We start from the raw sequence: 16,075 nt of genomic DNA on the forward strand, positions 1-16,075 counted from the left end.
CTACGCAATACAACATTTTCTAGACTAAAATGCTGTTATAAGCTATATCTAAGTGTACTAAATAAAGTGTTGTAAATAATTGTCTCGTATATGGCTGGTTGCTGATCTGGTGTATGCTGACTGCTACTTCGCTCTAACAGCTCCAACAGCTCTAACAAGTCGTAAATCTAGCTGGCTCCCGTAATATCGGTGATATACCTTTCCTTGTGCTTGACACCCTGTATAGTTGTTTGCTTCACTGAATAGCCATTAGTAATTGTTTTAGCCAGTTAGTATCTTTCATATTAAAAGGTGTTAGTCAATAGCAATCATAATTTAGTTGCAATTTTGCGCTGTTTTTCATTCATAAGCTTTTCATTATATTGATCAGACAACTTGTAATCCAACTGATGTTCCATATAATCACATTGCATCAGCTGTTATGGTTGGACAACTCCCATGCTTGATATTTCTAGCGGCATGACAATTGCCCTAGATTTTCATGTTTGCTTGTTGATGTATTGCAGTGCTTGCTGCAATGTTTTCCAGCAGTTGTGGTATTCCGTTATCCCACAATTTATTATTTCTTTTGACTTATTGGTCGTCTATTGTTTCAAACCCTGACACTACTTCTCAGCCATTAAATATTGTGTAATGCTATGTCTTACAACCTTTTTAGGTTCCACAATATTTCTTGATTGCTATTTCATAAGTCTTTGACTATTATTTTTATACAAGCTGCGTGTAGTTGTTTGTTAGGTTATCATATTACGTCTCAATGATTGCTGGCATTCGACACACTATGTGTGTTTCAGAGAAGTCCAGAAGTTGTCATTGATAGACGATGCAGCCTGCTAGTATAGTCTCACTCTGCTATCATATAAAAAACGCTCGTAATACAGATAAGATAGCCAACAGCCATAACAGAAGAAGACAACTCCGAACATGTACGGTAACAGGATATACAAGTAGACGCGAGCAAGCTCTGGCGGATTCATTCGAAGCCGTCCTTCGATGACGATTAGTTTATGGGCAGCTCACCACATGCTCTCGCTAACACTCGTTCACCGATTTAGTTATTCCGATATCTTTTTAAGTAGGCCGCGACATCTCATGAAATATTTAGTAGTAAAAACTATAATCTGAGACCATAATGGCTTACGGTCATGATGAGAAGCCAAATTCTACATTACGTTTTATTTGGAACAGCGATGAGCTAAAATTTTTAGGCCGATCTATAGATAGTTGGGGTAAATATTATTTTTCCTTCCTCTGGATTGTCAACACTGCAGCATAACCAGTTTTTGCGCCAGAATTTTTTCAACAATCGAGTAGCTCAATGAAAAATACACTAATTTCAAATAAGTGGTCGTAACACTTAGGATAGTCAATGCAATATTGGCTAGGGCAGTAATTTTACTACACACATCTTTGCTGAAGTCAAAAAATTGCTAAATTACAAATGGCTGATCATAGATGCGTTAGCCTAAAAAGGTAAAAGTTCTCTGTAGATTTGCTGATTAGTATACCCTAAATAGACTTATTATAAGGTTTACATGTTTATTGACTATCCACCGTCATGCCCCTAAGACCGTCTACGTGATGTGGACATCTTATGTATGTAAATTAGGAATATGTTTCATATTAGTTAATAAAGTTTTTCAATAGCTGTTAGCAAATTTGAATATTGAGCAAATACGTTCTATAGTAAACCCAGCGTGTGTGTGAAGCATCTGACGACTTTTTATTTCCTGCCTAACATGGTAATTAAGCCTAAAATGCTTGTCAACAGACATCCAAAACTGACAATCTTCACAAATGCCTAGATCATAGATAGTTGAGTCTCTAAAATTTAGTTGCTCAAAGTGTGCATTTGTGTATTCAGCTTTGCTGTTCACTCTATTAACAATAATATATCTGAAATACATCAAAATGGGATTCTTTTTTGGGATTTAAATCACGTTCAATGAAAATTAATTAAAAACAGCTATCTCTTAATGCTACTCGGCTTATTGTATTTGTGGATGTTACTGTTTCATGAATCCGATGAGTCATGCATTTATATTCAATATATTCAATTTTTTGCAGCTCTCATTACTGTCTACTTAATCGGACTTTATCTCTTCCTCGCTGCCTTTGTTGTGGCTTGTATCGCTGTGTTCTATGAGACTCTTGACAACACTGTGCCCAAATGGTATGGTGAGGATTCCTTGACCATGAATAATCCAGGTTAGTCGAATTATTTCACATGTACACTTATAGTAAGTTTCATCTGGTAAACTAGGACGATCCTGACTTTATTCTTTATTAAGCCCCTTGAATATTAGTTGTGAAGAAATATCTCTTGCTCAAGGTATATTTATTTTAGTGAAACCCTTCAAACTGACCGTTTCATTTTGGTTTCGACTAATCCTACTTGAGTTGTTTCCCAAATGGTGTGATAAGATTTGTTTCTATATTTACGTAATGCCGCGCGTATAATCCATGAATATGGAAAATATGGCCAAATGTGGACAAAACCTAAAGTAGTGGAATCTGTCACCATAAATATTTTGTTATATCACCAAACTTCTGATTTGAGAAAGCAGCTTTGAGAGTTAAAATGGACTTTACGTTAGATTTGTTTAATTTTTCCTTTGTCATAGAATTTGTGACTCAGCATACTTATGAAATACTCAGATCAAGTGAAAGTGTGATTACGATGTCTATAGTTGCAAAGAGATTGACACAATAGGGACGAGTGACGCTGAAAATTGCATGCAATAGTCGGTATCAACTATTGCAATGATAACAACTAGTGATGTCATTTTGCAAGTATTTTTCTTTTAAGCGGTTTAAACGAGATGGAGTTTTATTGATTTTAATTTAGAAACATCTTGGTGGTCAGATCACCACAAGCATCAAAAACAACCACAAATGATAGAAAAATACTGATATTTTTTTTATAAATTTCACTAAGATTTTGTGTGAGTTCATCTTCAATGATGACATGTCTTCAGGCAAATTATTATTTCCGGTTAATATAATGCTTTTTTGTTAATCAGGATATTGCAAAAGTACTTTAAGGTTGTGATGCAGTGGTCTATAATGCCTGCCCGTCAAACAACAGGTCGGGTTTCCTTTCCCTAAAAACCTCCAGTGGTGAGAAGAACAATCTTGGATTAGTCTCTGCAGCTACGCAGGTCAACAGTCGTGAAGTTTACTTCGCCAATGAGCTCAGCCTTGTCAAGCTAAGATCACAGAGCCAATTTTTGTGCAGCAGTCCTTTTGAAAACACGCTCAGCGTCTGCTTGCAATAAGCTAACCAGACATCTCACTCAATCTGTCAGAAGTTGCTCATACACAGTTTCACCTATAAATTCAATAGTGTATTTTATAGTTTATGCAGTTCACGAAGGAATATTGCTGTAGAATAATGCCTGTTGTAGTGTGATAAATAATTTTTGTACTTTCTCATCGCCACATGAAACATATAGTTGACTTTTCACCAAACCACCACCTCCAGTGACTTGTTAACTTCAAGACAGCGGTCAGAACACTCACTTTAAAACATAAAATACGTATCCTTAGAATAAAACAAGTTTCATTTTAAAGATGAACTTCCAAAAAATTTTACGTTTTTCCAGAAAATATTAGTATTTATTTTTTTGGAATTGTTTTTTGTGTTTGAGGTGACCTGATGCCAGGACGTTTTATAATTACAATCGACAAAACTTGATTGTTGTTCAAAGGTTCAGATCAAGCGACAGTGCGATCATGACATCTATAGCAGCAAAGAGACCGACATAATAGAGACGCATAACGCTGCAACTTATTATAGTAAAAAAATTTTATTGAGGCATGACTCGTTGATGGTTGTCACTGATTCTTACACAGGGCTCGGCATCAGACCACTTCCTCAGTTTGACACGACCCTCATTAGATTCCAGCAAGGCAAGCCGAGCAGTTACAAACCTTATACTGATCATCTGGAGTCCTACCTCATGCGTAAGTAACCGTAGGAGTTGTTTGACCTACGATGTAAAATTGTATCAACTGTTTGTCTTCACATATGAAGTTTTTGCAACAAATACCATCTCGAAGTTTCATTCCAGTTTTGTAAATATGCGTGTGTACATTTCCCTTTCGCATAGTGGAATTCTGTGCTGCCCGAATACTGTTAAACTACTAATATTACATATTTTAGTTTTAACAAACTAAACTATCAGAAGGATAGTGTGAGCCGTAATAGTGATGGAAAAAAGGAAATTATTTCTTAGAATTAAAACATACGAAAATATGAGTATAAATTTTTAATTCCGTTTTCTCAAAATCTAAGTCATTTAGTAGTATAAATTAGATGATTATTAGTATTTTTTTTGATAATTTAATTATTTAGAAAAATGCTTGCCGGCCTTGCCAACTCATGCTTATGTTTGGTGATTTGAATTAAACGAAGATTTCAAGCCAATGGAAAACAATAGCCGATAGATTCATACATACTTGATAATGAATATGAGCCAGAAACATAGAGTCTCTCGCTATTGTTAGAACTACGGAATCATTTAGTCTGTAATTTTGATTGGTTGATAGAGTACGAAGCATCTCGGGACATCTCAGGGCATGTACAAAAGTTTGATTAACTTATCAGTCAGTTTTTTAAGGATGAACTTGCACGAAATTTCAGTAGATTTTATCAAAAATTATCAGTATTTTTCTATCATTTGCTGATGTTTTTGATGTTTGAGGTGATCTGATTGCCAGGATGTTTCAAGATTAAATTCGACAAAACTTGACCGCGGTTAAAACTCTCACAAGAAAAAGACTTGTCCAGACTTCTTTAAAAATGATGGCAGCAGTCGTGCATATTGTTTATAAACTTGTGATAAACATACGATCTCATAGTTATAAAGTACTTATATGTTTACACAGCATTTAGAGGCAAAAGTCAGACAATTTCTAACCAACCTAACCTATTTTTAAATTATCTGAAACATCTGCGGAAATATATGGGGAGCTATATTGGCTCAAGTTTTATTTTCGTAATCAAGAGCGAATACAAAATCAAATTTATGCACTAGAGACCTGTAACGCTGCAACCGGAACGCAATGGCCGCTGTCTAACGAGAGGGCCAAACTGGAAACACGGCGGCTGTTGTCATTTTAGGAGACCTAGTTTGCTTCTGAACGTTGCCACCGCAATCAAGTTTTCTCATTTTTAAGCTTGACACTCCTGGCAGTCAGATCACTTTGAACTTGAACAACAATCGTAAATGATATAAAAGTATCGATACTTTCTGATAAAATCTACCAGAAGGTTTGTGTAAGTTGATCTTTAAACACTTGTCAACAAGTGAGTTGACAGTTTAATTATCCAAGTTATTTTTCGAAATTATTTACGAAAATTTTACCATATATCATAAGCCATTAATTTTGCTGAAGAAAAAACAATATGATTTGTTTGCTTTGAGCATGTATTAATAGTCATGTAATATTTGTGTACGAGGATGATGTGATGCTATGAGAATTATCAATGGTAATTATGGTGCCATTACGATTATGGTCATCCGCTTTGTCATATTCAATGAAATATGGCAAGATTGGATCAAATATGGCAATTGCCATTGAATATGGCAATTGGTCGATCTGTCTTGCCATTAATTGCTTGCACGCGTGTACAGCTCTCCGTCACGACGCAAAGTCATTAGAATGGGTAGTTTTTATTAGTAAGCTTACTCAAATTTTCCATTGGCAATGTGCTAGGCTAATAACAAGTGGCAGGCAACTCTCATTACTTCTCATTGTATATAAGCTGATTTTAAATACCCGGACAACGCTGGGTAGCGCATCTAGTATATATGTATTTCAAAAATACTAGATTATTCCAGATGTCTCCTTACTTTTGAACCATGAATGTGCATTTTAGCAATGTTTGTTACACAAGATGTCTACAGTAGTTGTTTTAGCTCGACAGGTTTTGATTCTTCAAGCGTTCTATTTCAGAGTATGAGAACAACTTATACCAAGGTCGAAAACTAGTCGAGTGCTCAGTGAGCCCTCTGGCTGTGAGGCCTCTAGAGAGCACATGTCGGGTTGATATTGATGAGATGATAGGCAAATCAGAATGCACTAAAGAGAAGGACTTTGGCTATGAAGATGGCCAACCATGTGTTTTGCTAAAGATGAACAGGGTAAGGATATGGTTCACGTGTTTTTGGCAAGACCTAAGTTGAATCCAGATTCTTTTTGCATACTCCACCAGAGCAGTGGTTGTTAACCTGGGTTCGATCAAACCCTTGGGTCTGGTGAGTCAGTTCCTGGGCTTTGGATGTCTCTCAAAGGCAACAACAAAATCACATTGATTTTTAAGGTCATGTCTTCTTTATAAAAAAGATACAGATTTTTTTAGTGAGTTAATTAAATTCTTATTAAATTCCCTACACTTAAGGGGATGCAACGTGGCAAACCAATACAATGCATTGTGTAAGCCTTCAACTCCAATTTACAGCCGTAGGTGAAATCGGTTGTATGTGTGGGTGTGTGTGTGCGCGTGTGTTTAAGTGTATCTGTGTCTATGCATGTGTTTATATATTTGCTTGTGCAGATGTGTTTAGGTATTTTTGTGGACAGACATCTCCAAGAACATTTTTCGCGATTTAGTAGTTGCGTTATATTTCACCAAAGTTGAACGATGGTCTTCACAAACGCTTTGGTCTCTGCAGGTATTTGGTTTCAGCCCGCAGCCATATGCATCCATTGATGAACTGGTGCAGGACAATAAACTGAAGACACAACCACGATTCTTAGCATTCACTCCAAACCTGACAATTGCTATCGGGTGTGAGGGAGAAAACCCAGCTGATCGTGAAAATATCTTGGACGGCGGAATTGTCTTCTATCCGAATGAACAGGACAATGGCTATGCAGGACTCCCAAAGGTAAGGATGAGTTGATCTAGTAAACTGCAGTCGATCTAGTATAATGTTCCCAGTTGTTGTTGCAGCTACTAAATTGAATATGTTTGACTTTCAGTAGACTTCTATGGATTAATGTACAAATAGGGATTTGCTGTCTGAATATGTCAATTAGGTGGAGCCATCTTTTGTGACTAATTTATATGCTAAGGTAATATGTAAGATGTGATATAAATGCTGTTTGATTGTCCAGCACTAACCGAGGTCATGTGTTGGTGTATATGTAGAATGTAGGCTGTTGATGTTTGGAGTAGTTGAAGCAGAGAGCCAGGGCTATGCGCTATCATTCATATAGACTGTTGAAATAGGAAGCAATGACCTCTAAATGTGTTTGAAAAAAGATAACACCGTGTTTTATCTTTTGAGCAGTTTCTCTAGTCTTCCAATTCTACCCTCTTGTTTTATGCGTTCCTTGTGTGTACTGCTAATGACTAAATAGACAACCTTGACCTCTGAGTCTAGATCTGGTGTGGCAATGAGAGTGTAAGGACCTCATTGCTAAAAACAAGGGTGGGTAAATCCACATTCACCCTAGCCAGCTTCTTCACCGGTCATTTAGATCTTTGTCACAGGTACACAGGAGGAAGGCCAAGTTTGTGGATGCAGAGGTGCATCTACCTCCCAAGTTAAATCTCAACCGAGCTTCTGTTTGCACTCCAACAATAACAAGCAAATATCCTACTCCATTGTTAGGAGTAGTTGTTATGTTATGTCTGTTCTCTTGTCACTTTTTGCATTCAACATATTTATCTTAGATTGTCACCTTTCATGTGCATCTCATGCTGTCTATCATGTTTTCTAATATCAATTGTTGCCAAGGTCGTAAACGGTGTGCAGATAAAGACCAAATGTAATTTTAGTTCTGTCGAGTTTTAGTAGTGCACTGCATAGAGTATGTGATGTTTGAACAAAATGTTAGATATCATTCCATGGAATGCATAATAATTTTGTCTTTTGTAGATAAACTATCCATTTCTAAACCAGGAAGGGTTTCTTTCTCCATTTATCATGATGAAGTTTAAGAATTTCAACCGACGAGTTGTTATACAGGTAATATCTGTAAACGACCATTATTATTATTATTTTAAATTACCATTATTAATTTATTATTATAAATGGCAATTATTCTGATATTACGTGTTTCCTTCAGAAGCAAATATCTGCTTATATGGTATTTCCTATTTTCATTTTGGTGTAGTTGTTATACACAATTGTACTAGTGTTATAATATTTCTTTACTTTCAAACTTCTGCTATTCTAATATTATATTCACCCGTCAACAGCAAAGAGCTCATGTACTGACTCAATATTTACCCTTCAACACCAAAGAGCTCATGTATTGACTCAATATTCACCCTTCAACAGCAAAGAGCTCATGTATTGACTCAATAATCACCCTTCAACAGCAAAAAGCTTATGTATTGACCCAATATTTACCTTTCAACACCAAAGAGCTAACGTACAGACTCAATATTTACCTTTCAACAGCAAAGAGCTCATGTACTGACTCAATATTTACCCTTCAACACCAAAGAGCTCATGTATTGCATCAATATTCACCCTTCAACAGCAAAGAGCTCATGTACTGACTCAATATTCACCCTTCAACAGCAAGGAGCTCATGTACTGACTCAATATTCACCTTTCAACACCAAAGAGCTCATGTACTGACTCAATATTCACCCTTCAACACTAAAGAGCTCATGTACTGACTCAATATTTACCCTTTAACAGCAAAGAGCTCATGTACTGACTCAATATTCATTCTTCAACACCAAAGAGCTCATGTATTGGCTCAATATTTACCATTCAACAGCAAAGTGCTTATGTACAGACTTAATATTCACCCTTCAATAGCAAAGAGCCCTGATAGCCAAGTGTTTATAAACTAGGGCTGTATCATCCCTTCCACATCTAAAAGTTTCTATGCTGAAACTGTATTTTCCCCCAAACATGCAAATTGCTTCTCTGGTTTTTTCTAGAGATGCCCCGATTCTAATTTCACCAGCCGATTCAGATACCGATTCGATATACCGATTCTTATTGAAAAATAATCCGATTCAGATACCGATTCAGATTCTTTTGTGTTGCATAGATTATTGGTAATTGTATTATGCAAATATAATGCAAAATAATATAAATATTAATGTATTTATTTGTTTGTATTTATGAAAAAAGATATACATGTATATATATTCACATACTGACATACCGTGCATCTAATAACAAAACAGTCCATGTTTCTTGAAATATGTCATTAATAATGGTAATTACTGTTAGTGGTAAAGCTCTCTCTGTGATAATGAAGTCTCTCTTCTACTGCTGAACAAAATGCTGCGCCTGTACAAGTCTAGAGCAAATAAATGCGTCTTTTAATTACCGTTAGTGATTCAATTATCTCAGTGAGACGTCTTTTTCTTCTATCACTATCGATGTAGCCAGTCGTACTGAAGAAGGACTCGCTTGCCACAGACTATGGAGAACAGGCTAAACACCGATAAGCCACTGAGGTTATTTTATGCGATACAAACGATACATCATATCGTCATGATCAAGAGAGAGATAACTTTATGCATCGATTGCTCAAATTATTTTCGCAATGCTAGTAAATAGAAAAATTACACCGCATTCTTGTTTCTCATTATGGTTCTATTGTTTGTGATTGGCTGCAATAAATCATATCGCTGTAATTGGGAAATACCGCACTTTGTGATTACATCCTGACTAAAGCCAAAAATATTGCTCAGCTGTGTGGATGTTTATTAGGCTATAGACATGAAATAGATTGTGTGACAGGTCCGGAATTCATTAGGTAAAAGCAAGGAACTCGCAGCTGATGATTTTTTATTAAAGTAGCAGGCTAAAATACAGGTTTCTGCTAAATAGCTGATATGTAAAAAGTATCTGAAGTTTCCGATTTTTTAAGAAAAGATCGGCCGATACCGATTCAGATACTTAACATCCATATTGGCACCGATTCCGATATCAAAATCGGGGCAATTCTAGTTTTTTCCTTCAACAGCAAAGAGTTCCTGAACTGATTTTATTTAGCCCCAGCTGTAGAGAGAATTATGCCCATAATACGCGCCCACTTTCTCTCTTCATTCACAAAGAACTGTTGTGTTAGTATTGTATCTACATCATTGAACTCATACAGTAAATCTAAGCTGCCTCCAGCCACAAAGTACCACCGCTTTAATCATAGCTAGAGATTCTATTTTTGGCAAATCTCAGTTCTATCTTTATATCTATGCAGTAGGGCCTGTACGTGGGTAGCTCAGTTATTCCTAAGTCATACGTTGAAACCACTGTATGTATATTGGAGCAAATTATTTTTAACAATGCATTGTTTTTAGTTTAATTTGTTCCACTGCTCAAAATCTATGCAGAAGTTAAGCTAAGGCTTATGCGAAATATGTAAAAAGAAAAATAAAAAAATTGAAATAAACTGAATTGGTGCCACGAGCTGTATTTAAATTAAGATTCCTAGACTCAACAGTGTGTAGGTGAAGAGCTAGAAGTGGCTGGTCACGGAGTCACATCACACATCTACTCTCATTTACACTGATGAATTTTAAATATGTTTAGATTTTTTCTCACTATTTGTGAAGCCGTAAGGTGACCAAGTGGTGTAGCATGTGATTTTTAATCTTACACTCCCGGTTTGATTCCTATGTGGTGCAATTCGTTTTCCTAAAGCTCTCTGTATAGATTCGGACCGATAAACAGGCAGACACGCTCTTATTATGGTAAAGATGTGTTTTGCCTAAGTTCCATGTGTACATAAGGTGGAACTTATATATGTATAAGTTTGTACAAGGTCACATTCACTCATGAAACTGCAATGTTTCAAGAAACTTTGAATAGCCGCATAAGGAGATGTTTGACTGTGTCAATTGATGTTAATTTTAATAAAATCAGAAATGACAAGTTTTACATACATCAAGTTGCTGAGTGCTAAACATATTTTTTAGATTGTCTGCACAATGTATGCCAGAAACATCGTTAATAGTGGCAAAGCGCAAAAGCATGGAATTGTGAAGTTTGAGCTACTCAAGGACTAGGAAAGACTGAGAGGTCGCATGTTTCTTATTGTGAATGTATACATCTATGGTTTGCTTCATGAGTAATTACCATTTGCTTCATCAATATATCTCTAAAAATTTTATTGATATATCTGTAGATCGTGCGTTTATACATCTATGATTACATTGACAAATAACATTCCTGATTTTACTTTTACTAGTTCTTGTCATATAACTGCCGAGTGCTCTTGGCCTTTGGATATGCCTTGATACAAGTCTCTTATAACATTCCACAGTTTACGTTTGTTCAGCAACAGATTCTTATGTGCAAATCTTCATTTGTAAAGATGCTTTTATGGGTCATATTTCTCTCATGTAAAAGATTAAGGGCACTTTTATTTAGAGTGTTTAGAAGTATTAAGTTTTAACTATTGCAGAGCCATTTATATACTTATAGTTGATAATCGAAAGAGAATGTGATGAAACTGCAAACATTTTTTATGCCGTCTTTTATACATTATAATAAAATATTTTAACTTGTGCACAATAATTGACATTGATCTTGGATTTCTCAATTATCTAACCTAGGAATCTAGAAATTGAGTATATAGAACAATATCAACTATATCCATTGCTGAAAATTCCAAATCTTGATATAAAAAATTGTTTCACTGAAGTTTTCCATATTAAAAACCACATAATTATATTACAACAAAGTACATAGAACGACCTCTCCATCCTTTAGATATGCGTATCTCTTAATTCCCAAACCGAGCCATTTAGAGTTGTACGTCTATGAGAAATATGAAGACGCAGCAACATTGTTTTATCGGAGTTGTCTAGTCATGGACATATTAACCAGTCAATCCTACAACATCGTTTTCAATCGTTGCGCGAGACGACAGAAAACCCCCCATTCGACTAGACCAAACCGTTTAGTTGGACTTTGGACAAACCCTGAGTTTGTTACCAAGATTTTTCATTGCGTCTTCCTGTTGAGAATCGTTTACTTTCATTCGTACCGTATACTTTGGTTCAATTATAAACCAAAAGACGTCAAACATGTATCGGTTTGCAAGGAATACTCTAAGCCACTCTAGTCAAGCGCAGAAGACCTTAGTTTTTCGAGGAAAATATCCACGGTAAATAACATTCATTTGTAGCGTAAACATGTTCATGTAGCTAGTCACGTACGATACACTACCCAATCCTAAATTGTTGCACAATGAGACCATATGTTTTTGTACATATGTGGAAGCAAAATGACGCATCTCATTGTACCTGAAGGTTGAAATGGGTCCCACTATTATTAAAAGAAACATTAAGGCCCAACAACCAGTTTCCCCATGCTTCGTTCTTAGATAAATTTCAACATGAAATTAAAATGACCAATATTGTTTGGAGAAACTTTTAGTTTGACATACTTTTGCCTTGTTTTACTTGTTCATTCGACTTGAAGAGAATGCAAAAATGATATATATACCGTATATAATATACGGTATATATATAATATATCATTACAACCTCTTATTCAGATACTCTGCGGTTCTGTCCACGACTAGACTGCAGAAAAGAGATTATGCTGCTGAGACAAGCGAGGTAAATATGACGTGCTATTGTTCCACATACTAACTTTTTTTAGTGAACTTTTAGGTAATAAATCTCAACTGGCGATATATATAAAAAGGTTTATTGGTAATTTTAACAAACAGTTGAATATGAAATCTGGCCCCTACAATGACTATTTTTAATTAACCCAATTTATTCTGTGTGAAGTTGAGTTTAATGGATTTGTCGCATTCGTACAATCTTATTCTAGTTTTGGTGACATATTTGCAACTTGACTAACTCGTTCTTTGGCAAATATGGGTATCGTCATCCTTTTTAATGTTAAAGAACTTGTGCAGAGTATATCCTTATTTTTGCTTTTCACCTTTTTAAAATAAATACTTGTGTTTAGATTATTACATATATATTAAAGAAGATAGTATTTCAAAATCACACATTGCTGAAAGTCCTCCCTAATCTATGAACCTGCATTTGAATGATTTAAGGGGTCTTGAATCAATCAGAGTGTTGGTGCTATGACTGAAGTAGTTTTTTACTAGTGCAGTTGTTTGTTGCAGTCCTTCTGTATGAATATGTTCCGAGGTCAAGCTGTTACTAGGCAAGTCTTCCCCTATCCAGCCACCGATGGTAAGTATTAATTTGGTTGTTTATAGCATGCATGCTAACTGCAATGCCAGCTGGTGATCTTATTTTAATACAATTGCTGTGGTTGCAGTCCTTGATGAGGACCGGAAAGAAACCTTGGATGCCCTTGTTGATCCAGTGAGCAAATTCTTCGAGGTAAGCTCTGACATACTCATGCCGGGTCACTTTTATCTGGTGTATACACTCTCAGTTAGTAAACGGAGAGTCAGGTTTGTATACTTCATTTAAGGCTAGCGCTCAAAGTTTCGCGTAACTCATGTCAAATTTGTGTACTCTGTGTCAGATTAGTCTACATCTATATCAGGTTTGTACATATTGTGTTAGGTATGCTGTACACCTCACAAATAGTCAGTATACCTTACAGCAGGTTAGTGTACCTCACAGCAGGTTAGTATACCTCATGGCAGGTTATTATACCTCATAGCAGGTTAGTTTACCTCATGGCAGGTTAGTGTACCTCATGACAGGTTAGTATACCTCATAGCAGGTTAGTATACCTCATGGCAGGTTAGTGTACCTCATTGCAGGTTAATTTATCTCATGGCAGGTTAGTGTACCTCGTAGCAGATGATTATACGTCATCGCAGGTTAGTATACCTCATGGCAGGTTAATATACCTCATGGCAGGTTAGTGTACCTCATAGCCGGTTAGTATACCTCATGGCAGGTTAGTTTACCTCATGGCAGGTTAGTATACCTCATAGCAGGTTAGTATACCTCACAGCAGGTTAGTATAGTCATGGCAGGTTAGTATACCTCATGGCAGGTTAGTATACCTCATAGCAGGTTAGTATACCTCATAGCAGGTTAGTGTACCTCATAGCCGGTTAGTATACCTCATGGCAGGTTAATATACCTAATGGCAGGTTAGTGTACCTCATAGCAGGTTAGTATACGTCATGGTAGGTTAGTATGCCTCATCGCAGGTTAGTATGCAGGTTGTTTCAGGCTATTACAGTGATCGCGCACTGTCTGTCCAATTGGTTGCTGTAACACTACAAAAACTTTGATAAGATCATGTGAATATAATACAGGAAGTGAATGATCCAGCCAAGAATGACGAGCTGGAGAGGATTGAAGATCACACCTTGCAGGGACTCAAAGAACTCGGCGCATTCGGTCTACAGGTGCCAGTTGACCACGGTGGAATTGGGCTTTCTAACACTCAGTATGCGCGTCTCGTTGAAATCGTCGGCAGTCATGATCTGGGTAACTGATCAGCCATATTGGCATTCTATATTTGTTAGATGTGAACCAGTGCTATGTATTTGTGAGTTCGAAGTGGTATGATTGGTTTGAACAATCGAACCAAACAACCAACCTCAGCTTTTGGTAGTTCCTCAAATTTTGTTCTAGTCTGTCTTGATTTTTAGCAAGGTTTGTAGCTATGAAAAACAACGCAAACATCCTTTTGCCATCATAGCATTGGTATGGGTCATGGGAATCAGTGATCAGTATTGCTATGTTACTCGAACTGCAGGATTTCAGTTTTCTTAAGATCTGGTTGCTGGTGGATCACAGGTCACTACAGTTTTTCATAGAATACACCACAGTATTTCTGGTTCTATTGGTAAGGGAATTTAATTTTTAAAATAATCAGGGTAAGTTAAAGGAGATGAGTAGCAGCATTACAGCATTATCATGCTGGGAATAATATACCTTTCTAGCACAGCCTTCTCTTCACTCACTTAATAGCTAGGTGTCTGCTTGTTTTTAAACACAATGAAATTTGAATAATATTTCAAATATATTCTCTGATATGAAAATGAATTAAGTTTGAAATGAACTGTTTATTGTAGATTTTGAGTCTTAGAAGTTTCGTGAAAGAAAATAACCAACTTTGAATGCGTGATTATGAACTAGTTGCTTTAAGTAACTAAACACTACTGCAGATTGTTTGCGGCTCATATACTTTGTATATCTATGAGTGTGGCCGGTTCACTTAAGTTTCAGGTTTAGATTATGTAATGTCACATGCCTCTGCCTTTCATAAGACAATTCTGTTGAATGATAGGCGAAGGAGTAGTCAAGGAGTTAAGCTGTTGCTATGTTACAGCACTTGTAGCATGTTTTAAGATGACCTTGACCGAACTAAATAGAATAGCTCTGATACAACATTGACTATCACTCACACTAAATTTTAATAATTATTTTGTTTTGTTCTTGGTTTTAAAATCATTTATAAATAATTGGACAACAGTAAAATTATGGTTAAGTATCAGTCCTTAGACTGTGAACTTGAGGATTGACATTTTATCATTCTCAATTTCTTAGTCTTAACAGTGCCTTTTCATAAACTAGGGCTAGTTGGATATTCCTGATACATGTGTTTCCTGCACATGTATCAGGAATATTCCACTAGCCCGGACATGTTCAAAGTTCGGCCCGCAGGCCAAATGCGGCCCATGGTCAATTTTCATCCGGCCCGCAGCCTCTGGCATAAAATCAGTAACGTCTGGCCCGCCTGTAGAATTAACCCTTTGAACCCTAACGCCGATTTTCTAGCATTGCTTAGGGTGTGTCAAAATCCCTAATGGCCGGAATTCTGGCATTCACATGGCTTTGTTTCCAAAAGCAGTTTCCAAGTAACAGCGTAAGCCAATCAGATTAATTCTTGCACAGGATGCTTGACCAGAAATGCCTCAACCATTTGTAACAGTTCTCAAATATCTTTACTTCCTTCGATTTAATAACAAATTTTATTAGAACGGTATCGCGAAAAAACTGATACGACTCGTTTGTTAATAGGTCATAAATGATTGTGATGCAAATAAAGAGTTTTATGATACTAACTATAATTTTCCAATATATTTTTGGAATCATGAAATGATGATGAACATGCGCTCACTGGATTTGATGCTACTGTAAATGCTTTTACGAGTTTTTTTAAATCGTACAAATTTT

At 36.3% G+C, this 16,075-nt stretch overlaps 2 protein-coding genes across 2 annotated transcripts in view; both read left to right on the forward strand.

Annotated features, from left to right (window-relative positions):
• The first annotated feature begins 1,030 nt into the window (after positions 1–1,030).
• On the forward strand, positions 1,031–11,501 carry LOC137405561 (sodium/potassium-transporting ATPase subunit beta-2-like). The gene is made up of 7 exons (XM_068091855.1): positions 1,031–1,229; positions 2,068–2,208; positions 3,856–3,966; positions 5,962–6,149; positions 6,681–6,896; positions 7,893–7,982; positions 10,907–11,501. Exons 1-7 carry the CDS (start codon positions 1,133–1,135, stop codon positions 10,994–10,996), a joined length of 933 nt encoding a protein of 310 aa, XP_067947956.1. The 5' UTR covers positions 1,031–1,132; the 3' UTR covers positions 10,997–11,501.
• Positions 11,502–11,936: 435 nt separating this feature from the next.
• Positions 11,937–16,075, forward strand: part of LOC137405560 (very long-chain specific acyl-CoA dehydrogenase, mitochondrial-like) — a 37,915-nt gene continuing 33,776 nt past the window's right edge. The window contains exons 1-5 of the mRNA XM_068091854.1: positions 11,937–12,099; positions 12,493–12,556; positions 13,084–13,153; positions 13,242–13,306; positions 14,206–14,380. Coding sequence (XP_067947955.1) covers positions 12,020–12,099; positions 12,493–12,556; positions 13,084–13,153; positions 13,242–13,306; positions 14,206–14,380 — 454 coding nt within the window. The 5' untranslated portion in view covers positions 11,937–12,019. The remainder of the gene's footprint in view (positions 12,100–12,492; positions 12,557–13,083; positions 13,154–13,241; positions 13,307–14,205; positions 14,381–16,075) is intronic.

Source organism: Watersipora subatra, chromosome 10 (assembly GCF_963576615.1).
Source record: "Watersipora subatra chromosome 10, tzWatSuba1.1, whole genome shotgun sequence".
In the NCBI taxonomy this organism is placed as follows: domain Eukaryota; kingdom Metazoa; phylum Bryozoa; class Gymnolaemata; order Cheilostomatida; family Watersiporidae; genus Watersipora; species Watersipora subatra.